Source organism: Arvicanthis niloticus, chromosome 1 (genome assembly GCF_011762505.2).
Source record: "Arvicanthis niloticus isolate mArvNil1 chromosome 1, mArvNil1.pat.X, whole genome shotgun sequence".
In the NCBI taxonomy this organism is placed as follows: Eukaryota; Metazoa; Chordata; class Mammalia; order Rodentia; family Muridae; genus Arvicanthis; species Arvicanthis niloticus.
In genome coordinates this window covers 70797792-70821377 of record NC_047658.1, presented here as the reverse complement: position 1 = coordinate 70821377, position 23586 = coordinate 70797792, and the positions used below count along the sequence as shown (strand labels likewise).

General features: G+C 53.2%; 1 protein-coding gene across 9 annotated transcripts in view; it reads right to left on the bottom strand.

Moving 5' to 3' along the window:
• Positions 1-23586, bottom strand: part of Arap1 (ArfGAP with RhoGAP domain, ankyrin repeat and PH domain 1) — a 62659-nt gene that overhangs the window by 583 nt on the left and 38490 nt on the right. For 7 of the 9 annotated variants that reach the window (XM_076938887.1, XM_076938908.1, XM_076938900.1 and 4 more), the window contains 25 exons: positions 22469-22671; positions 21940-22046; positions 20178-20377; positions 18516-18601; positions 17068-17250; positions 15829-16003; positions 14547-14681; positions 12361-12496; positions 11974-12076; positions 11182-11377; positions 10853-10904; positions 10596-10759; positions 10299-10511; positions 9921-10026; positions 9384-9531; positions 9212-9298; positions 9060-9128; positions 8737-8854; positions 6903-7016; positions 6560-6705; positions 6019-6051; positions 2938-3020; positions 1893-1943; positions 1679-1742; positions 232-381 (listed from right to left, as the gene is read on the bottom strand). In XM_076938887.1, the coding sequence (XP_076795002.1) occupies positions 232-381; positions 1679-1742; positions 1893-1943; positions 2938-3020; positions 6019-6051; positions 6560-6705; positions 6903-7016; positions 8737-8854; positions 9060-9128; positions 9212-9298; positions 9384-9531; positions 9921-10026; positions 10299-10511; positions 10596-10759; positions 10853-10904; positions 11182-11377; positions 11974-12076; positions 12361-12496; positions 14547-14681; positions 15829-16003; positions 17068-17250; positions 18516-18601; positions 20178-20377; positions 21940-22046; positions 22469-22671 (3122 nt within the window). Of the gene's footprint in view, positions 1-231; positions 382-1678; positions 1743-1892; positions 1944-2937; positions 3021-6018; positions 6052-6559; positions 6706-6902; positions 7017-8736; positions 8855-9059; positions 9129-9211; positions 9299-9383; positions 9532-9920; positions 10027-10298; positions 10512-10595; positions 10760-10852; positions 10905-11181; positions 11378-11973; positions 12077-12360; positions 12497-14546; positions 14682-15828; positions 16004-16239; positions 16337-17067; positions 17251-18515; positions 18602-20177; positions 20378-21939; positions 22047-22468; positions 22672-23586 lie in introns of those variants that run through there. The other 2 variants (XM_034512305.2, XM_076938930.1) reach the window with 2 other exon arrangements.

Here is a 23586-nt window from a genome sequence, read left to right as displayed (position 1 = left end):
GGGAAGCACAGAAGCCCAGAACCTATAAGTGCTTTGTGATAGTAAAAGGTAGCAGCCACCCATGGACTGAATGCAGAAATTATCAGCAGCTGGGGTTCCCAGGGCCAGACAGAGGGGGCCCCAAAAACCTAGGGAAGGGACTAGGTGGGCTCTGAGAGAAATCAGCAAAGTGCTGCCAGGCATCCAGCCAGGTCCCACCCAGCCTTGCCCACCAGGATCAGAGCCACTTACAGACAGGGGGTCAGCAGTGAAGGCTGCCACACTTCGGCGCATTTCATTTTCACTGCCGCGTAGAGGAATCAGCGACACACTGCCCATCCGGACCTCGGGCACTGCCCGGGACACTCGAGAGGGCTCTGAGGGCCACACCAGGCCATCGTGCTAGGGAACAACCAGGAAAGGAATGCTAGGGTCTGGGCCACAACTCAGCTTGCAGGCTCAAGTTCCACCCACCCCTTCTCAGAAAAGCCTCCAGCTAGGGTCTGAGCTGATGATGCTTTCAGTTTTGATCGAGGCTGATATGAGAAGCGGCTGTTTGCAGATGACCTTCTCCCAGCACAACCCAGCCAACTAGATTACTCAAGATCCACAAACCTCCCTAAGAATGCAGCATCAAGAAACTGAAAGACACTGTGCCTCCTCTTCCTGGCAACCAAGAACTACAGAATCTACCCTGTTTTCATTTAGGCCTTGACCACCAGGAAGCTCAGAGTTAAAAGAATATAATAACAGCAGGGACTCAGGGACTCAGCACAGAGCCCTGGTAGTTTTGACTTCCTTCCCCCTACACAATTCTGAACTCTGTTAGAACATCTGTTCTAACTCATCTGTTTCATGTCTAACCAGCCTCTGGCCTTGCTGCTCTGGCTCCAGGGCAGTCACCCAGCCACTGCAGCACGACTTCTCCATGAGTGTGGCCCTGTTTCCTGTACGCAGGTACTGATGGAGCTGAGACACCCGCTTCGGGCTCAATCCTACATGCCACTCGCACTCACTTGAAACTCAAGGCCTAGTTCAGCCTCTTGACCATGGTCTCAAGTTCCTTACAGTCCTGCTCCTGACCCATTGCAGGAACAACTTCTGGCACTGCTGGCTCCTCCCTTGCAAGTGGTGACTGTGGTGGTTTGAATGAGTATGGCCCCATAGTCTCATGTATTTGAATGCTTGGTCCCCACTTGGTGGAACTGTTTGGGAAGGTTTAGGAGGTGTGGCCTTGTTGGAGGAGATGTGTCACTGGGGAGTGAGGCTTTTAAGTTACAAAAGCTCTTGTCATTTCCAGTTAACTACCTGTCTCCCTTCCTTCCTCCCTTCCTCCCTCTCTCCTTCCCTCCTTTTCTCCCTCCTTCTCTCTCCCCTTCCTGCTTATGGACAAGGTATAAAGTCTCAGCTACTCTTCCAGTACCATACCATGGCTGCCTGATTGCTGCCACACTCCCTACCATGGTGGTCATGGACTCTAACCCTATGGAATCATGAACCCCAAATTAAATTCTGTCTTTCATAAGCAGCCTTCCTTTTCTTTCTCACATTGAGGCCTTTGGATATGCTGTCCCCTCGGCCTGGAAGTGACTCCTCTCCAGGTGAACATCCCTGTGCCCAGAGACCTAATTCCTATGACAGCATTTCTCTGCTGCTGTCCCACTCTGCATGGTGGAGCCTCTTGAGAAGCAGCTGGTACCTGTACAGAGAGGAAGGTGGCAAACCACTCTCGAAGTTCCATCTGAGTGTCACAGCAGAGGTACCTGCAGAAGGCATAGGTCAAGTTGCTGCCGAGGGCCTCAGAGTGCGCCCATTCTGCCTCCCTATCTCATAGGTCATAGAGCTGGCAGAGAGGGGATCCCAGATCCTGCCCGTCTCCTTCAGCCCAGGCCTTAGAATGGGGCCTGGCTTACCATTGCTGTTTCTCATGCTTTTCTGTCTCATGCACCACTGTGAAGCCCCAGCTGCAGGAAGAGCCAGAGAACGTGTCACTTGGTACTTGCCAAGACTTGTGGGACAGAGCCCAGAACCCTGGGCAAAGCAGAGCCAAAGCTTCCCCCAGTGCAGCACACTAAGGCCAGTGTCCTTCTCTCTCCCAACCCAAATGCAGGACCTGAGCTGGGGATGCTACATGTGTCTAGCATGCCTGAGATACTGAGTTCTATCCTCGCCACTGAAAAACAAAAAAAAACATCCAAATGTGCTGACGTCTGCCCGAGCCCACTCAAGAACCAGAGTTAGCCTGGCACAGCCAGCAGATGAGAAAGTTAGAAAATCAAGTCACGTGACTGCAGTGCCTAACAGCCACAGTGGCATGCATTGCTTTTCGACTTGCTAAAACATATACTTGGGGTAGGAGAGACTGCTTAATAAGAATGCTTGCCCTGCAAGCATGAGGATCTGCGTTCAAGTCTCTAGCAACCACATAAAAAGCTGGGCATGACTGTGGGTACCTGTAACCCTAGCATTGGAAAGCAGACACAGGCAGGTGGACCCCAAAAGCACACTGACCAGACATCCTAATTGAAGTACTGAGCTTCAGTGACACCCTGTCTCAAGAGAATAAGGCCGACAGTGACAGAGGAAGACATCCCAACCCCTGCTCTGGCTTCCACATGAGCACACACAGGTACATGCACCCAGACACTCACATGCACCACACATGCATAAAATACACCAATCCCCAAATCGTAAACTCACTCTCACTGTTACCCGGACAGCCTGAGGAGACACTGAGCCCTGAGCCATACTACAAAACCCCAAACTCAGGCGGCTCAGGGGTTCCCTGAAAAACTGTACTTCTATGGTATGTCTCAGTAATACTACTGGCCAAGAGGACCCTGACTACAAAACCACGATGCTATCCCCTATAAAGCTCTGAACCCCAGCTGGGCTTTCCTATCAGTCCTTGACCCCACAGGTCCTAGCCATAGGCCTGGCACCTCAGTCCTGACTTACCAAGTAGGTGGCCGCAGTTTCTTCTTTACACCCAGGTAGACTTTGAGGCTCTTGACAGGCCACTCCTTCTCAGGCCGGTGACTCTGGGGTGGGGGGGGGACACCTCCATCAGTCAGGTGGGTACAGTCAGAAGCAGCTCTTCCACTGGCATACTGCCCTCCCCCACCCCCAACACCTAGGCATTCTGGAACAGGGCTCCTCCTCTAGGAAGCCTTCTCACCAAAGCCCTCCCTGCTCATTGTCCAGCCAAACGATGCTCTCTGCAGTAGCATCAGACAGTCAACCCTCAGTCACCAAAGATAACTCTCCAGTTAGGAGCTCCAGGGTAATGATTCCCAGCCCCTGCTGCCTGTCAGACTGGAGACTCAGCTTGCAGCATAGGCCTGACTGCAGCTGGAGGGAAGCCTCTGGATGCCATCCGCCACAACACATGGGGGCAGGCCCAGGCTGTGAGAGAGCCTTGAAGGTTGTCCACAAGGGTCTGTATTTGCCTCAATCACTCATCACTCTCCCTTCCCTGCCTGTGGAGGCTCCAGGGTTGACTGTGTGAACAGAAGCTTGGGAACCAGCAATCACTAGCATCTTGGCCCCATCAGAAGGCCAATGACTCAAGCTGAAGCTCACATGGATGTTCTGCATGATAGGCCAGAGGGAGAAATTCCCAATGGTCTAAGACAGGAAGCAAGAGACCCATATACCAGGGTGGGGAACCAGATTATTGACGTTTGCCTGGCCCTCACCTCTGCATATATGGGTCTGGGCTTGGAGGGAGCAGGCTGGCTTGAAGGCAGAGGGGACACGAGCAATGACCCTCAAGGAAGAGACTGTTTGAAGGTTAATGAACATCCTCCAGTTCTGGGAGTCATTTGCTTAGCTTCCTCCCCTTACCAGGCACCCCTGGACCCATCAGAGGTACCAGAAAGGATGGCAGGGGAGGGAGATGTGCTCACAAATGCAACTGAAGCTCTAAAACTGAGCCATCCCCACCTTGGTCCCCACCATTGCTTCCAACCACCCCAGGCATGGCTCCTCAGCAGGAGAAAAAAGGATAATCTGTGTCAGAACTAGAGGATCCTTCTGTGTCACCTCAGCGATGTGGGCCAGAGAATGTGTAAAGATATAAGGCCTGATGGATGAAGGAGCCCCAACCCCTCTATAGAGAGCACCTCACCCAACAATCAAGCATGTCCCAAACAGCCTGGACCACTGCCTGTAGTACGGGGATCAAGACGTGGGACAGACAATAAAGCTAAGGCTGTGGGGAAACAGGTTGTGGGCAGAACACCAGGAGGAAGACCACACACACACACACACACACACACACACACACACCAGGCAGAGGCAAGGCTGAAGCACTGAAAAAGTCAGCCTGCACACTAGGACACGGGAAAAGGGGTGGGAGATGGAGACAGGACACAGGCTGGGAGAACAGAGGCCCCTGCAAAGACAATGGGATGAAGAAGGGGCTAGAAGAAGTCAGGCAGAAGACTGGGCAGTCGCTGTCAGGGCAGGAGACCAGTGGACAGTGGGAGGCAGAAGCACAGAGAAGATTCTCCCTTCAGAGACTATCTCCTATAGGAACTACACTTTCAAGCAGCTCAGGGTTCTGGCACCATAAGGTCCAAGAGATAAAATTTATGCTCAATGCTCATGGGACCTCATGCTGGTACCATGATTTTTCTAATATGCCTTTCTCACCTGCTCCAGAATTTTAAACAGCAGGAGGTCTTGGGATAGGGACTGAGAGGCCACAGAGCCTCCTTGGTATGAGACTATCCTAATTTCAAATATTCTTTCCTGTGGCCTCATAAGCCAACTGATGTCAAAATCATCAACACTTCAGTGGCCTCGAGATGACAGCTTTGCCCGTTAACATTTGACAGCTTTCCTGCTATACCCTGCAGCTCTAAACTACCAGGACACTAGCCAGAGTACAAACCCTAACACACTGGCCTTCGTCCTAGTCTGCCACGAGCAAAGTAGCCTTAGAAAGTCCCTTGACCCTTTCTCACCTTGGAAAAGGTGACTTCCTGTTCTGAAAAAAGTAGAGACAAGTGCTAAGCCCTGCTCAGTAACCATCAGTCTGTCTCTCTATGCCTAGAGGTCAGCACCTGCCTTCTGGGGCGCCTCAGGTGCCCCCCTTCCCTTCTGCCCACACAGATGGCCTCACTCTGCTCCCCGAGTCTAAGGAAGCACCTCCAGAAGCAGGGCCAGGAGAGATAACATTCTAGAACCAGGCTCAGAAGTGAGTGAGACAAGGAGGAAAGGTAAATGGGGGTGTTTGCCAGGAGTCCAGGCAGCATTAACAGAGGTAAGATGTACAGAGAAACGGAGACGAGGATGCTGCTGCTTCATCTGATCCGCCGTGGCAGCCAGATCTGTTCAGATGTGTGCAGGAGCTGCAAGGAGCAACAAAGGGCTAGAGACTGTGATGGAGTCACTGAAGGACCTCATGCTAGAACACTGTTCTTGGCATTGTGCCTCCATTGCTCTTCTGCAGAACCATCTACACTCTGTGCCCTATAGCAGAGGTGGTACCCACAGGGTACCACAGAGGATGATTCCCAGCTGAACCTGAGACAGAGGCAATCTCCAGACAGAAGAGACAGACTGGGCAGCCCTAAGAGGAACATGGAGGGGCTCTCGTGGGTGGCAAAGGAAAGCTGGTCCACCAGCTGGGGAGGCCGGGAAAGCACAGCCATTCCTGATACAGAATGTCTCACAGCCTTGTGTCCCAGTTTGGCACCTCAGGGTCAACATGGTCAAGGACAGCCATAGCACTCTGTCTAGGTTTGGAAGGTGGAGAGCTCTGATAGTAAGAGGAAATGAACCAGTCCTAACCGGCACTTGGGTCTCTTAACACTGCCTCCAAAACTTCTTCTCTGCGTATTATGAAAAATTCTTGAGGAAAAGATCTTGGTTTGGGGTTAGGGTAGGGGCCAGTGACTTGTAGTGACTTGGTAAGAAGACAGAGAACCATGCCTGGAGAGAACTGGGAGCCCTGACTGTGTCCTCAAGCTCTACCCTGCTCGCCTGACCCCAGGTAGTGTAAGGCAAGGCAGCTGGCACACAGCTACTCACGGTCTCAGGGGCCCCGCTCCACGGCCTCTGGCTCTGTTTGATAGAGGAGCAGGGTTATGGAGGGCATCATCCCAGTCTAGAGCCAGGACAGATTGTGTAGTGGTGTAAAGAGCAAGGGAGAGGGGGATGGCAGGGTATCTGTGTGCAGAAGAATGGGGTGCCAAGGAGTCTGGTCTAGGAGACCACTCGGCATGTGGGTAGAGTAGGTCAGGAGGACTGTGTCCTAGGAAGGGGCAGGGCAGGCTTGGACATAGCTCAGGACTGCTGCCACGAAACAGACACATTCTTGTGAGGGTATAATAAACCACAGGCAAGGGAAAACATGGGAGCATGTGTACAATGTCCCAGCAATCACATTCACTGTAAGGTCTCATGTGGCTGGGTGGCTACTCAGGGTCACAGCAGGAGGATATACAATTATCATCAGCCATTGTGCTGCCAAGGCCCTCAGACGGGGACCTTGCGCCTACAGACCAAGGGCAATGCTTGTGTACGAGTGTCTGAGCACATATGGGATACAAATGTCCATCAGAAGGCTTACCCGGACCTCCTTGTAGAGCCGTAGGCAGCTGCTGTTGAGAATGAAGTAGCGATCGTGGAAGCCACCTGAAGGCAGCCCCAGACCCAGGAGGCTGCGGTCTTCACGGAACTTCATCATACCATGCTTGGTGTCACCCACACGGCTGGCTAGAGGAGGACTAGAGTAGGCATGGGCTACACCACCCCACCTACTGACTCCAATGCCCCGCCTCATGTCCCAGACTCCCCATGGAAGCACCCTAGTTTCCTCCATCTGACCTGCTCTGTCCTGGTGCCACCAGGTCTCACCCTGCTTCTAGATGGAGGTACCCACCTACCCCACATCCCCTGCAGATACCACTTACCCAAATACAACAGCATAGCCTCCATAGACTGGTACTTCTTCACCACCAGATGGCTGTCTATGCCCAGCCCGTGCACAATGGGCAGCACCTTCTCCGCAAAGTGCAGCGGGCGCTCTGTGGAGAGGCCACACCACTGTCACTGGGTCCACAATGCTTAGTAACACCAAGGGCAAGCGAACGGACAGACATCGCCTACACAGCTCAGTGTCCACTAGCATCGTGACACACCACCATCACAATCACCCCTTCCTATAAGCTAGCTTCTGACTTGTCACACCTACTTATAGCCAAAACCAAGTCTGTATTGTCACCCATGTGTCCCCAACAAGCACTGCCTCTACTCAGATCAGAAATACTCCAGCTCCTTCCACCCTCGTGGTATACCCCTCTGTACTTGCCTCACACGGTCTGGTCTCTAGCATGTACTCTAAGTTCCAGTCAAGCTTTCTCATGCTAGTAGCCAACAGCATCCCCACCAGGCCCTGGATGGCTGACTTCACCTCCTATCCCAACCTGGGTTTCCTCGTGTCTTGGAAGGCCTAGCCTGGTGCTGGAGCTGGTCTTGTTTCTGGGAGCACTTGACCTGTCTTTACCAAGCAGCCCTTACTCTTCCTCACAGTAGGCTAAGGCACTCCAAAGTCATCAGCCCTGTCATAGTGTAGGGCACATAGACCGTGCCACCAGAGGAACTGGCATGGACTGGGTGAAGCTGAGCATGTCCAAAACCCAGAAATCTTAAAAACTGATATTAGAATCTCATCCTGAGACCGGCTAACTCCTTCCCTGTTTTCGTGCCTGCCTCAGAGCATGTAACCAAGCGACCCACAATCAGGTGGTCACAGGCAGTCACCCAGTCACATAGCAGCACCTGGACCACCTCTCCATGCTAATGAGGTATCTGAGTAACTTAGCTTTTTTTTTTTTCTTACCCTGGATAGTCTCACCCCAAAAACTATATAACCCTTGGTTCACACCAAATAAAGTTCAAATGAAATATGAACAAGCTGAGATCATCTCAGAGACCTGCTTCATTAAAGATTGCCAGAGAAGGCCTTAACACTAAAATCTTCGAAGAAGCTACCAGTCCCACTCTCTCCCAACCAGGCCAAAATCCTGCTCATCTCAGACTCTGAGCCTGACACCCTGAAGGGAAGAGGCAGACTTCAGACCCCACCCGTTCTGGACTTCACCCTGTTCTCTCCGAGCCAGTGTACTGTTAGTATCTGGACACCCCAAGAGAAAAGGCAGAACCCAGGACCACATCATAGGATCTGCTGATAACCTGGGCCTTTCCTTTAAAGCAGTTAGCTAACACCAAGGGAGTTGTCTGTTTCCTAGAGTGATCATGGTATTAACATCTCTGTCCCTTACCAGACTAACCACTGCTGGGGTCCTCAGCCTAGCAACTGCCACTCAACAAAAACAGGCGACGCTTGCATCAGCAACAACCCCACCTCTCATCTCAACATCACTCCCTTCACCATAAAAGGCTCCAATTGGCCACTCACCACCAGAGTCTGGCTCCCCATCACAGCCACCTGCTTGTATGATCACCATCCACCATCCTCTTCACCCCAATAGTATCACCCTACAATCCTGTCACTCAATTCAGCATTGCCCCTTTTGCAAGCAACACCATTCTGACACCTGGGAAAGCATCATCATGGCTGGCACCATCACCCGGACCTGCTAGCTGCCGGTCACCACCAGCATAGAGACCACAATTTTCATCCATGTGCCAGCAAAAAGAAGTGTCATCTAGAACCTCTGGCTCCCAAACTGCAGGGAGCAGGAGAAATGAAGGTTGGGCTAAAGGCAGTCCATGGCCACTCACCTGCCTCCTCCTTCTCATTGACCTCAAAGCAAGTCCAGTAGTCCTTTTCCCTGATGCTCACATTTCGACGGTCGAGGATCTCCAGAGTAAGTTCCTCTGCTGTCATGGATGCTGGGATCTGCACAGATCCAGAAGATCAGCCAGTCCCAAATGCACTAACAGCTTCTGTTTAGCCACAATCTCCTGTAATTCGGTACCCAAACCCATTCCTCATCGGGTCCTCTGAGCCCTGAGATGCAAAGAGGGGTGTCTTTGGGGATCCTCATACATCTCTAAGGACTAGCTATGCCTGCCCTGGCACAGTGGGGCTCAACAACCCCCACCTTAACATGCTGTTCAGTCTCCACCTTCTTCTCCTCCAGGTACACGGTGCAGATGAAGTCACCAGCATGCTGCAGGAGAGACGGGGCTCAGCTAGAGGTCTGGGGAGCAGAGCTGGCAACCAGCCCAAGCCTCCCCAAACCCTGGCCTGCACCTGGGTCCCACTGGCAGTGCCAGCCACTCGCATCTTCACTATGGCTGTGACTTCCTCCCTCTGCTTCCTCAGCTCCTCCTCGTCCACCTGGGGAGGGTCAGATGTCACTGCCATTTGAGAGGCTTAGCCTTGCCCACCCCTCCCCTCGCCCCCAATCCCAGCTGGGACGCACACTGAATACCACCACGTAGTGAGTGATGAGGTCCTCCACCACCTTGCCGGCCTTGTAGTCCTGCCCATCCGTCTGGAAGAGGGTAGGCCCGAACACAATAGCCAGGTTGTGTGTGTTCATTTGGTTTGTGTCTGAGAAACACTGTACACTGGAAAGACAAGCAACTGATCATTAAAGAGCCCAGAGCTTCCCAGCCACATTTCCAGGTCTCATCAGGTGCAAGACTGGCCAAGGGACTGAGGTCAAAGAAACAGGGTAGACTGCACTTAAGGAGCAAAAGGGACACATTTCATGTCCTGCCAAGGTATAGGACTGGAGAGTAAGATTTGGCCTCAGTAACCTAGCCCCAAACTGACAAATACCCCATCTCCCTTTATCCTGAAGGACATAAGCTAAGATACAATGTCCAAGATCAGGGCAGTCACTGGGTGGTCCCCAGGCCCACCAGCTTCCCAGGAGAGGGCAGTGAGCCAGGTTGGGAGTAGAAGAACCTTTCCCACCCATCTCCCCAGAGCCTCACACTGGCATGACCCTCACCAGTACAGATGGCTGATAAGGGCCTTCACAGTGGCCCGGTTGACAGGGGGCAGATGCACCAAGAGCTCTCGGTACCTGGAGATCTTCTCTTCCTCATCCTCAATCTCTGGGTGTGGGGAGATGGACTGGGTTAGACACTGGCCACCAATCCCCCCTTCCAGCAGCTTTCCCTCTCGTGATGGAGACAGCATCATAGGCACCTAGCAGGGACAGGGGAGTACCATCCTCCACCTCTAAGCAACTCCATCTCTACAGAGTGACTAGAGGACCCAGAAGCAGAGTATGAGGAGGAGCTAGGGCAACCCTTGTCCAGAGTATGATGGGGGCATCCTGAGGTAGGTAGGCCGGACAAGGATGGGTGCAGGCAGCAGGACCCACCAGAGGCCTCCAGCCAGGCCAGGCGCTGTGCACGAGTGAAGAGCCCATCAGGCAGGTCCCTGAGAAAGCGTTTGAGTGCAGAGGAGACATCATCCACATGCTGCTCTCCCTCTTTTAGGTGCACAGAGCGTGCGTCCTGCCGTAGGCTGTCTAGCAGTTTCTGAGTCTTAGAGGTCTGACCACACTTGCGATAGATACCTTCTGAGGTCAAGCCTGGGGAGGGAGTTACACCACTTTTTAGAGGGATCCTGGGCCACCCAGAAGGGGTGGTGGCTGGAGCTTAGAGGCTGGGCTCACCACACTGCGTGATGTAGTCCACACAGCGGTACACAATCACTGGGATGTCCGAGTCCCCAAGCTGTTGCTCTGATAGTGTGTCTCCCAAGCTGGCTGCTGCTTTCTGGATGGCCCCTAGCCAAGCCATGAAGTCCAGCCGCCGCTCACCCTGGATGTACAATGTCCTGAACCAGAGATAGTTACTGTCCCACCTGCCTGTCCCTATATCCCACCTGCCCTCAGGCTTCTCCAAGATCCTCAGGGAAGCCAAGGCTCACCTCCTCCGTTCTACCAGCACCAGCACTTGGTTCTCGCTGTCTCCTTGGATAGCTATGGAGGGGCCAGTCAAGGTGAGACCCAGGCCTCACTCATGACCCATAAACTGCTCCCTCCTGAGGCCCTCTGGGTCTCACCCTTGGATTCCACCCACCAACCTAACAGGCTGCTGAGATGTACTCCAAGGACAGGAGAGGATACAGAGGGCAGGCTGGATCATCTGGTCAGGCCATAATAGAATTCAGACTTCTAAACAAGGGCTAGGGGCTGGGGGTGGGGACTGGGACAAGGGAATCCTAGAGACTGGGGAACCAAGCAAAGGTCCACATACAAAGCTCTTGCAGTCTCCGGAGCTGCAGCGGCTCTTCCCAGGGCCCCTCTGGGAAGACAGCCCGGAGCTCAGAGCCAGTCAAGGCAAACCAGCCTTCCTGGGCCTGCTGGAGGCTCAGGCCAGCTTTGCAGGGTAGGCGCCCAAGACGCTCAAAGTCCCGGGTTAGCAGGTCCTCAGCCAGGGGCGGCACGAACGCCTAGGTGGGGAAACAGTGGAGGGATAACGTAAGCACAGCATAGCCTGCTAGAGACACCCTGTGGGCAAGAGCGCTTTTCCATCTAGCTACTTCCTCCTCCCCAACATAACATAGCACAGTGACAGGACTTAGGGATCATGTCCTTTGTACCCATTTGGATGTCCCTTCTCTGTGTTCCCAGTGTCCACATACCTAACCATCTGCTACAGCATTCCATATGCCATAGCATCTACACTCCCACAGGAACAACAGAGGACTGGTACACCTGGGTCCTCCCCGCCCTGGGCACTGATCTCAGAAGGCACACAGAGCTTATCAAATGAGTCTCAGAGCACAAGAGAGCTCTTGGCTCTCACCTCTAAGGCAGACCTCTCCTCTGCAGCCTCCCTGTCTTCCCCTCTAGTCTAACTGTAAATGATGACCCCCAAAACATGCCCCTCATAGCAAATATCCATCTATGTTGCCCTCGACCTGAGAGGTCTGTCCTGAGTCTGTTATACCCACACCCAGCTCCTGCTCCATCAGAGACTTATGGGGTTCATCCAGAGGGCCCCCCCTGCCTCTGTCTCACGCCTGCCCTGCTAATCCAGGCCCACCTTGGCAATGCACTTGACCCACTCGTGAGCCAGCTCTGCATTCTCCAGCCCAAACAGGTACAGCCGTTCTCCCTCCGTGTACACCTCAAAAGTGTGCTCAAAGCTGCGAATACACAAACCAGGATTCACTCATTCAGCACAACCATGCCCCCCCCCTTCACTAGCACTCTCTACTCCTTGCCCTTGTCAGTACCCTTGCCTGACCCCCATGAGGTGGATGGACAGCCTTGGGCTGCAGCCTCATGAGAGAAAGTCAATGTTTTACAGTCTCTTTGTTGTGTGGACCTGAGAGGGTCCTGTCCTTCTCTGAGCCTATGTCTCTGTCTCCCCAATCAGAGTTGGACTTCCTAGCACTGGTAGTTTGTGGTTATGGCCAGGGGTACTCACCCATGGGTGTCCAGAGGGGAAACTGCTAGGCATACAATCTCGCTGGCCCGGATCTCCCCGTTGGGTGTCACTGCCCGTTCATTTTCATAGTAGCTCAGGACCCCATCACTCAGGACACACCAGCGTCGGCTGAACTCTTCGGAGAAGTTACACAGAGGAACCATGAAGAAAGTCCCAGGCTAGCTAAAAGGCACTCCTGCCTTTTCCCTGGGTCTCTGTTCCTACCCAACCTATAAGCTCTTCATTTTAACTCACTACTTGCCTAAGTATTCCCCCAGCTGTAGCCATCTATACAAAGTCCCCAACTCTCCCCTATAGTCTGCCTATGTGAACTTTTGGCCTCCAGCTTGGAGGCCAAGAATGATGGAGTCTTGATCTCACTTATCTTTAGATGTTAGATCCCACGCTGTCCCCAGTCTTCAGGGCAACCTGTGTCTCTCAGCCTAGGTCTGCCTCTGTCTGTCTCTTCAGCTCCTTCTACCTAGAGCTCCAATTGCATAGGAAGACTTGGAAGCTATGATGGTTTGTATGTGCTTGGCCCAGGGAGTGGCACTATTAGGAGGTATGGACTTGTTGGAGTAGGTGTGTCACTGTGGGTGTGGGCTTTAAGACCTTCATCCTAGCTGCCTGAAAGTCAGTATTCTGCTAGCAGCCTTCAGATGTAGATGTAGAACTCTCAGCTTCTCCTGCCCCATGCCTGCCTGGATGCTGCCATGTTCCCGCCTGAACCTCTGAACCTGTAAGCCATCCCCAATTAAATGCTGTCCTTATAAGAGTTGTCTTGGTCATGGTGTCTATTCATAGCAGTAAAACCCTAAGACATGGGCTCACTCTGTGCCCTGTCTCCTTTGCCAGATACATTCTTCATTCTATATCTGCCTCCTCCTACAATGGCTCTGAAGATGTACAAGATCCCCAGTAGAAACAGAAATGGGGAATCTGGACCAGGAAAGGTAAGAAAGCAGAACACCAAAGCCAGGCAGGCTTCTATAGCTCACAGCTCTAGCCTCACAGTGGCTCAGAGCTTCCTGGCACTCAGGGTGAAAAGGATGACTCAGGGGGGTTACATAAAGGACATCATCAAGCAGAGGGAACTGGACCAGGAGCAGCAGAGGGTTACACCATCTGGGAGTCAGAGGGCTTTATCTGGGGTACTGCAAGAAGAGTTCTGAGAGAAGCTGTATGCAATGGGCATTATGGCCCCCACCATGCTGTTCCTCATCCTGTCCGTGTAGCCTAACACCTGCCGTCTGAGAACACTGTGACTCCAAGCTTGTGCTCTGAAAAGCACACTAGCCTGCTGAGGTCTTCTTCCTTCTGCAGATGTTTGTTACGTCACCAGTGGGTACCAGCGCTCCCTAGGTGCTAGGACTACAACAGGTACCATGTATACAGGTATACACGATAAAGGGCTGAGCCAGGTATAGTGGCACTACTTATAATTTCAGTGACTTGGAAGCTACAAGATGGAAACTTGAGCCCAGGAGCTCAATGCCAGGCTCTGGGTAGCAAAGAGACTTTGTCTTGGGGGAAAAATAAGACTAAAATTCAGATGGAACAATAAGTAGAAAAATAGTATTGGGGGTGACATGGGGTATCGAGTGGCTGGGAAAAGCATGATATCCCCGGAGACATGACATTTTAAGGGATATTTGGGGAAAGCAACTGGGGCAGAGAGCAGCAAACGCAGATTCCTGGTGGGAGTGAATCTGGCTTGTGTGACAAAGCATGGAAGTCACAGAGCTGAGGCAGACTCCAGGGAGGGGAGCCCATGTGATAGGAGGGTAGGTAGCTCCTGGGTGCTGTGCAGGGCCTGTAGTCTTTACTTGGAGTCAGGGAGTAAATGGAAGGCAGCTGAGATCTGAGAGGGATGGTGTTCAAGTCCTCAACCTGCCTTTCATCCACATCTGGAATATGCCAGATGCCCAGTACAAGACCACGCCCAACAGGGGCTCCATACAGCCTCCAGAAAACTCTCTGCAGTGCCGCACTCATGCCCCACCCCAACCAGCCCATTTCTCAAGCACTCACTGCATACAAGAGGCCCTCTCCGAGACTTTCCAGGATGCTCTGCCAGAGTCCACTTGGCACCCTCAGGTCCAGCAGCAGGACCAGCCCTAGTCTGCTGGCCCTGCAGCCAGGCTAACACACGCCATAGTCCTGGACGGGTAGGATGCTGCACCCACCTTCCCGGGCACGGCGGTCCTGCAGAGGCTTGCCGGCAGAAGCAGTTTTGTACAGGAAGCCACTGTGGCTCACAGTTGGCAGGGTAACGGAGTAGTGCTTTTCCAAGGGCTTCACTGCATCCAACCGCGGGACCTCTGGAGTGGAAGGAAGAATGGTAGTGGTCATGCTGGTGTCCAGGAGGTGCCCTCCCAGATGCCCTCTGAGGCAAACTTCCTAGGTTCATCATCACAGCCCTGTTTCCTCAGGCTCCTACTGCTACCTTCAGGGTTTTGAAAAGCCACATCTCAACCTCTGCCCACCAGTGGGAAAGTCACTCCATTCTCAGGGCTTGGCTCCAGCCCTACCCATCTCAGGAAGGCACCCTGACTCCAAAACCCACCCCACACTCCTTGTTGGAGGCATAGAGCCAAGCATGCTAGAATGAAGGGGGCTCTGGACCAACTCAATAATAGTCCCTAGAGAGAGGTTTGTCCCAGACAGCACAAAGCCCAGTGAAGAGAGCTGGATCCATGCTCAGCACTGAGGGGTCCTGCCCCGTAGTCCAAGCCAGCTGGGTGGTCCCTTACACCTCCCTAGACACCTGGGTTCTCTCCAGCCCAGCACACCCCACCCACGGCCCAAGGCCCAGAGCCCCAACTACTGAGCCACACCCTCAGCCTTAGGAAGCGGCCTCAGGAGACCCGGCCTGGGCCATAACCAACACATTCACCCTAGCGACCCCCTCCTCACCCACTCCAAGAATAGGAGCCAAATGGGACCCAACCCAGGTCTATGACGGAACTCCACCCAGACTGAGCAAACAGACGACAAGGCTGCTGTGTAGTTCACACACACACACACACACACACACACACACACGCATAGCAACACCCTCCTCCACAGCAACACAGACCCACTACACATACACAAACCCCAAAGCCTTAACATCACCAATATGAGGAACAAGAAGCCAGGCAGCTTCGAGGTTCTTCCTGGACCAGATAGCTCCACTAGGAACCCACACGGTAAGTCAGGACAGAGCACACAATAGTCACAGAGATATAGACACTAAAGGCCACTCACACAAAACACTGACCCATAACCTAAGCATGCCCCAAGTACCATGCTGCCACCTCAGGGACCACCAGGAACTTCAATCACAGCTTGGGAGTGGCCTACAAATCCAGGTTCTCAGCTGATTCATGGTTCCTGTTGATAACCTCGATAAAACTCTCCGAAAGACCAGACCCTGCTAGCAGGGACCTCCAGCTACAGAGGAGAACAGAGCCCCAGGCTGCTTACCTGTGCTCTGGTTATTCCGCAGAAACTCCATCTGCAGAGTCTGTCCGGCCTGCTTGGCAAGAGCCAGGGGTGTGGGAGCTGCTGGGTCCCCTGAGAAGCAGCTGACCCCAGCCCCACAGCCCAGGAGCGCCTGGGTCTCAGCCAGGTCAGTGGTAGTCACTGCAGCACACAGGGCCTAGGGGAGAGGGAGAGATCAGTCCAAGAAAGAGTAGGAGGTGGAAGGGGAGGGATGGGAGGAGGGAAGGGGAAGGAGTCACCCTAACCTGGGTGGACCATCCTCAGATTGAAAGAGACCAGGGCTTAAAGAAGCCAGAAGAGAAGAAAAGAAAGGCATGTAAGTCAGAAAAAGAAGAGGGGAAGGCAAGCCAGGGAGGCTGGGCTGAGGCTGGGGTCCTAGGCACAGGCCCTCACCCTGTGGGTCCTGGGGCACAGCTGCTGGTCAGAGCACAAGGAGCCCCTGAGGATCTCAGGCTCCCTCTGCCTTGTAGCAGGGGCAGAGGGCGGGGCTGAGGAGTTGTAGCTAATTCCTCCCACATTTGAATTCCTCACTGCCGGCCCAGCCCTCCCGACCAATGGGAGCCACCACCCTTCTGGCTTTTAGGCCAGACTGGGCTGGGCTGAACTGGGGGCTGGACGCCTGGGTCCTGGGGAGGTGGAGGCCTGGTTTCTACAGAGCTCTAGACTCAGCCTGCCTGGATAGGGCTGCTTAGGGGATGAGCTGAAGGCTGCCCACAGGTTATAAATGCTACCCTGCTGCCTCTAAGCCAGCAGTCCGAGCCAGATCAGGGTCTAAGACTTGGCTCCCAACCTTCTGGGGCCTGGGGCCCATATGGGGCCTCATCTAGAATGGGGTGTGGATGGGGTGGGTCAGAGCGGTCCAGCTGTTTTTCATGAGCCTGACAGGAAATAGCATCCCCACCAAGTTCACTCCTTTGGCAGGATTCTGAAAGAACAGGACAGGGTGCGGGAGACAGAGGAATCAGGAGGAGGCAGCCAGATGCTGAAGACATGGCACTGGACCAAGAACCAAGCCTGACTCCTCCCTACATTGTTCCAGCTTTCCTTAGGCAGGCCCTACTGCCCTCTGGGCCTCAATCTCCCCATATGTTCACAGCCCTCTAAGCTGATGGAAGAGATGGGTTGAGAGAGAGGAATGGGGCCACAGGAAGAAAGGGCTGGGTTCAAGGGATAATGCAGGAATAGGAAGGCTCAAGAATCCCAGAGGCTCCATTTGCTGACCTTGTCCAGCTCCTCTTGGTTGCCAAAGAGTGGGTGGTAGCGGCGGTACTTGCCCTCTCTGTACTTGGCCTCCAGGTGATACCGCCTGGCACCAGGGCTGCTGCTGGGCTCCAGGGCCTCACTAGGGGGCACATTGGCAGCCCAGAAGTGGTTCCCAGGACCATTGCCCAGTTGTAAGAAGAGCTGTGGGTATGGGCAAGAGGTGAGAGGGGTAGCTGACAATAAGAAGTCTAGAGTCGGACAGACAGGCCACACACCCATTTTCCCCAAGGGGAGGTCAGGAACAGCTGGGTCTGCTGGTGGCCACCGTACTCTTGCTCAAGGCCTGGGCTCTGAGCCCAGATTGTCTCCGACAGTCTGATAGGTCAATGTTTGAGGTCTAGTCTCTGGGGCCCTCCCTGTTGTCTCACCCACCCCTACATCTGGAACTCTGCATTCCTGAGGCTGTCCCAGTGAGGGGTGGTGTCTAACCTGTCAGCCGATAGGCTAGGCAGGGATTTTGGGTCTATCTGTTCCTAACATTTCTCTCTGGGTGAGAAAGGGGTGACAGTTTCTAGGAAATGTATGTCAGGCAGCATTAAGGGCAAGCTCACTTTTCCCTTCTGACACTCTGTGAAGCTATCACAGGCATTTCCTGGGCTCCCCACCCACTCATTTAGTGCTGGAGGCACAGCACAGGACAAAGCAGAAACTTTCCCTGACACCACAGACCCAATCAGAGTTGGCTTTGTTTTGTTTTCCTCCTGGGCCTCACCCTCAGTGTTCTCAACTATATCCTAGGTATTCTAATCTTAACCCAGGATTATTCTAAAGACAAATCATTAACAAAAGCCATGTTCTCAGCAGTGGTATACCGAACACAATGTGGGCATATGAACTGAATACGTTATGAAGCAACAAGGCCTTGGGTGGCAGGTCCCTTGGTCTAGCCTCCTGCTGCAGGGTCCCCATAACAATCACACCCAGGCACCAGAGAAGTTTAAAGCATAAGTATAAAGATGTGTACACATGCGTGCCTCAAGTCATGCATTACATACACACTGTACACATGAATTCAGGTGCAGTGAAAGCTCAGAGGCTCTGAGTGGTGTGCACAGTGGCGAACCCCCAGCTAGGACACGGGCTGGGAAAGGAGCAGACTGGGTGGTCAATATGCAAGGCCTAGGTAACCTCAGGCACATTACAGCCCCATCCAGGGCTTCAGTTTCCACATCAGGACAACAGCTGAACTATATCAGGGGTCAGCAATTCTCTAAAAGGTCAAATAATAAGTAGTTTAGGTTTTATGGTACTGATATTGCTAAAAACGGGCATTTCCAAAATCCCCACCCACTAGATTACCACAGAGCTCCCCCAGCTCTGAAGTTCTGAGGCCAGTGAGATGGGGGTGGAGGACAGCAGCTGAGAGAGGCAACCCCAAGCATGGATGATTCGCAGGGCACGCCCACCTGGATGAGTGTTTCTGTCCACACCTTCCTGTCCATCTTCAGGCTCCGCACCTTGGACACTCCCGCACCCAGGCCACGGTGCTCCCCTGAGAGGAGGCAGATACAGTTACTCTGGTCCAGCCCTCCTTGTGAGCACTGGCTCATCCCACTGCTCCTCAGGCTTGGAGCTAGCCTGCAGCTCCATTTTGGCATGGCTCCAGAATCTGGTCACAGTGTTCACTATGCACCAGGCCACCCTCCAGGCACAGCAGACCCTCCTGGCCATCTTCCCTACCAAGAGACTGCTTTGACGTGCCAATCCCTGCTCCACACGTCAGCTGTTCCAGTGTAGATATTAAAACCTTATCTCTCCCCTGTCATCTTCAACTTCCTGCCTCGACTCTCTTCCTGACCGCCCCCCTTCCATGGCCACGCCTCCCTGTCGTTCAGGTCTCAGCTGACAAGACACCTCCTCAGAGAAGATGTCTCAAACACATAGCACCTTCTCTTCACACCTCTTGTAATTCCATTTTGATTGCCTCCTGTGTTTTTTGTTCTTCCCGTTGCAATGCAACTGCATAAGAACGGGATCCTGACCACCTGGCTTGAGGATCTGTCCTCAGTGCCCAGAACAAATACACAATAAGAACTTAATAAAGGTCAGGGGAGTGAAAGGGAAGGCTCAGGTTGGAGATAGAGGATGAAGCTTGCTCAGCCACGGGTCCCAGGCAGGGAAAGAGAAGGGAGGTAGGGACACAAGGAACACCTGCCATTGCTGTCTCAAGCCCTGGCCCTGCATCTATGCAGCCATCTTCCACAGAGAGCCACAGCCATCCTGTGTTGGCTCCGAGAGCTGACACTCTCCTTATCTGGTCACCAGTGAAGCTGCTACTTGTCTGCACACAGACCTCATGTTCCCAGGGCCTGACATCTGCTTTTGAGTGCCACAGGCCTAGGGGTTCTTCCCCAAACTCAGTGAGTCACTCAGATCTGTCCTTTCTCCTGGATTCCCACATCAGACTCCTCCTCTTCCCTGCAGTCATGAAAAAAACACCACCTGAGCACTGTCAGCTCTCAGATAATGGAATGCCCAGCATGCAGTAAGCAGACGGCACATGCTAGGCCTTACTGCTTGAGTCAACAGATGAATGCACCTTGGGCCCCATGTTTTTCCATTCCCACCCTCCTCCGCCATGTTATCATAGAGGCTTTCATATGTAACTTTCAGGCCACCCTAGAAGGCTCAGGGCTTCCTCTCCCCCTCCTGGATGGGGGTCTCCAATCTCAGCTTCTGCTCATAAGCCAGAGTCTGGCCCATAGAGCTGACCACGTCCCTGGGTTCCCTGTCTTACATGCCCTTTGGGCAAAACATTGGCTCCTCTCTCAGCATGAGGAGCCTTGGTGGTCCTGGCTTCCCACATGTTTCTGATGTGACAGGGACATCAGATTCCAACAGCCTGGGCTCTGATCTAAGATCACTTACTTGCCAGGTAGCCCTGAAAAAAATGCTTTTTCCCTCTTTGTGTGTTCCCATCCCTGTAGAGAGAGTATAACCATGAAATGAGGACCAAAGGTCACTCCCAGGAGAATAGCCAATAATACTGACCACCATTAGGTATAATAGTGGATCTGCCCAATAGATCACCTGCTGCTCAGTGGTCAGCCTGCTGCACACATACCTACCTGCACAGCGCTTGCAGATGACGATGCAGAGATTGATGGAGGCCCAGTCAGGCTGGGCAGCCCCACAGTCAGCACAGAACCTGTTGGGGGCTGCAGCCCAGATGCGCTCAGCCACCTCTGAGGTAGATAGGGCCTCTGCGATGGCTCCCTGCATGGCCTCCAGCCATTGTTCCTTCTCTAACTCTGAATCAGCCGAGAAGCTAGGGACACACAAGCAGGGGAACTGGTGGGAAAGGGCTTGGAGGGACTTGAGGGTCAGAAGGAGGTGTCATCTTAGGACTGCCGAGAAGCTACAAACAAAGGAAGTGTGGAAATTAGAGAGAAAGGAGGAGTTGGAAAACGCCAACAGAAAAGACAGGCTGAAGCAGGTGATGAAACGGGGTAGGAGTTTAGGACAAAGAGGGCAGAACGACACACAGGCAGAGGACAGGAGAGCAGACTGGCCAAGGAGACCATGAGAGTCAGGTAGGAACAGACCTGAGAGGCAGAGCAGGCACAGGGCACCCTTAGAACAGCAGGGCACCAGTCAAGTGTTTATACAGACAGAAGATAGAGTATAAGGTGTGTGTTTCCACCCTCAACATCCTCCCTATCCCAGCCTCAGCTCTTACTGCATCCCAGAAAGAAGTCCATTAGCCCCCAGTGTAGTAACACATGCCTTTAACCCCACTCAGGTACTCAGGTGGCAGAGGCAGAAAGACTCTGACAGGAAAAAAAAAAAAAAAGAAAAAGAAAAAAAGGACAAAAGAAAGCCACAGCCTGCTGCTCTTCCAGGTGGGAAGCTCTACCTAGACAGCAAGTGTAAAACTGTCTTCCTTCCTAGAAAACTCCCCTGGCTCTTTCTCTGCTGCTGCTGTCACTGCCAACTGCAAGTCACACGGGAGTGTCCAAGAGGTAACGGCCATGAGTGAGAGAGGCTGAAGATGGCCTCCCCCAGGACAGCCAGCAGAGGAACTTAAAAGCTGCCAGGGCCTCAGATAAGCAACAAGCAGCACACCCCACTGCAGTAAGCCCTGAAGGTCCAGGTGGTGGAGGCCCTTTCTGCCAAACATCTATTGGCCTCTGTAAAGTTGGTGACAATGACAGTAACCAGAAGCTCAGTGGCTTCTGCAGCTGACAGAAAGGGAAACCCCGAAGTGGCTGGCTGGCCGCTGCTTTTGTGGTCACTAAGGATTATGGCAAAGAATTACAGGGCCAATGTCATAGGATATTTCAGATGTGAGGGAGGACATGCACCCACTTAGCTCTTGAGGTCAAAGGTCACTACCCTGCTAGAAGTATGGACACAGTGAGGCCCCTGAGACTGACAATCACTGAGTACTGAGACAGAGACCAGAGGCCTGGATGGTGACAGACACAGAGAGGAGACAGCCAAGGTAGAGTGCAAAGGGTGTAGATGGTGGCAGGCCACATAAGGCAGAGAAGGGCCATGGGGAAGATGTCCAAGAGACAATAGGCACACACACTTTGAGCGTAAGCAGGTTCTGCTGGAGAACCCACAGGCTCGAGGTTGGGGATGGCAGGGTGGTACTACAGAGATTCCCTGGGTCCCAGGCCATGGAGGGTTGTAGGTGCTGGTGGGACTCCTCATAAACAACATGATGGGCAAAGAGAACAGAGCTGGCCAGATGGAGAGGGATGAAGCCTTCTGACAAAGGCAAGTGGGTGAGCAATGCACCTGCTCCATGGGGTGGGGCTGGGAGGGAGAGGAAAAAAAAACCAAGAGGATTGCCCATGAGCCGAAGGTGGAAAAGGGGCTCACCTGAAGATGCGGTAGGGAGTAGTGAGGTCAAAGCTGCGCCGGTCCACTTCCTTGACGTTGCCCACGTTCATGTCGATGAAGGTGATACCAATGCCCAGATGGAACTCCTGATGGGTGGGTGGGAAGGGAGGAAGGCAAGGCTGACAGCAGGGTTTAAGGTGCAGGACAAGGAATAGGGAAAGTGGTCCCTATTCCCTATTCCTCCTTCCTAGGAAGGAGGAAGGACAGGAATCTGAGCCGGGACAGAAACCTGGACTAGAGCAAGCAGAATGACGGCAGGGGAAGCATAGGAGCTGAGTGGGACAGGACTGGAGGGTGCTGTTCAGGGACAGGATGAAGGTGAGGCTCAGGCAGACAGGAGGGAAGAGGGGGAAATGCTGGCCCAGCACAGGAAAGGCTGGAAGGGAAAGTACTGGGCTTAGGTCCTAGGCAGGACCAGGGAGAGACCAGGTGGACAGGAGCGGGACAGGGAAGGGACAGATGAGTATGGGACAGGGAGAGCTCAGTGGCCTAGTAGAGCCCTTCATACCTCCAGATTCTTATAGAGCTGTACTTTGTCCCCAGCCACAGCCACATAAAGCTTATTCTTGAAGCCTCGTAGCTCCAGGCTACCAGCACGGTCAGGCTGCTCCATGCCTCGAACTCCCAACACAGAGGCACTAGAGAGCCGAACATGGGCTCGATGCTCAACCACCGCCTGCTGCAGGGCCTGCATCCACTCATTTCGCTCCACTGCAAAGGGGTGAAGGTAACATCTGAATTCAGGCCCTGGGGCCTCCTGGCTCTAGGCTGCTCAGAAGTCACCTCTGCTAGGAATCCTACTGGTGAAGGATCCTACACCATCTAGCTGTCCCATCGCTAGACTTCTCTGACTTGGACAACCTAGGCAACAATGCCACCTAGCGTGGCTTACACTGGGCAAGCCACCGCAACTGTTGGAGACTGTATCCCTTGTGCACACTGATGTGTGCCTCTGTGGCCCTGGGAAGTATCTGGAAAGGAGCACTAGCTCCTGCCCCGCTCCTGTCCACCTGGTCTCTCCCTGGTCCTGCCTAGGACCTAAGCCCAGTACTTTCCCTTCCAGCCTTTCCTGCACTGGGCCAGCATTTCCCCTCTTCCCTCCTGTCTGCCTGAGCCTCACCTTCATCCTGTCCCTGAACAGCACCCTCCAGTCCTGTCCCACTCAGCTCCTATGCTTCCCCTGCCGTCATCCTGCTTGTTCTAGTCCAGGTTTCTGTCAGTATCCTTCTCCTCCCCAACACCGTACAGGGACAACGCCTCCCCGGGTATGATGTGTTAGAGAGCAGACATACAGCTAGTTCCCTTCCCACTCTTCACAATGTGGTCCAACTTCCAGGCCCTTCTCCCCTACACACACACACACTTACACACATTCATATACACATTTACACACATACATTCACACTTACACTCACACATATATACATTTAGACACACTTATATACACACAATACATTTATACACACATCATACATTCACACTTACACACTCATACACACACTTACACACATACACACTCATATACTCACTCTTATGTGCACACACACTAACACATATACATACACTTACACACACATGCACACTCACAGCCACATACACACATGCACACACACACTCTTATACACT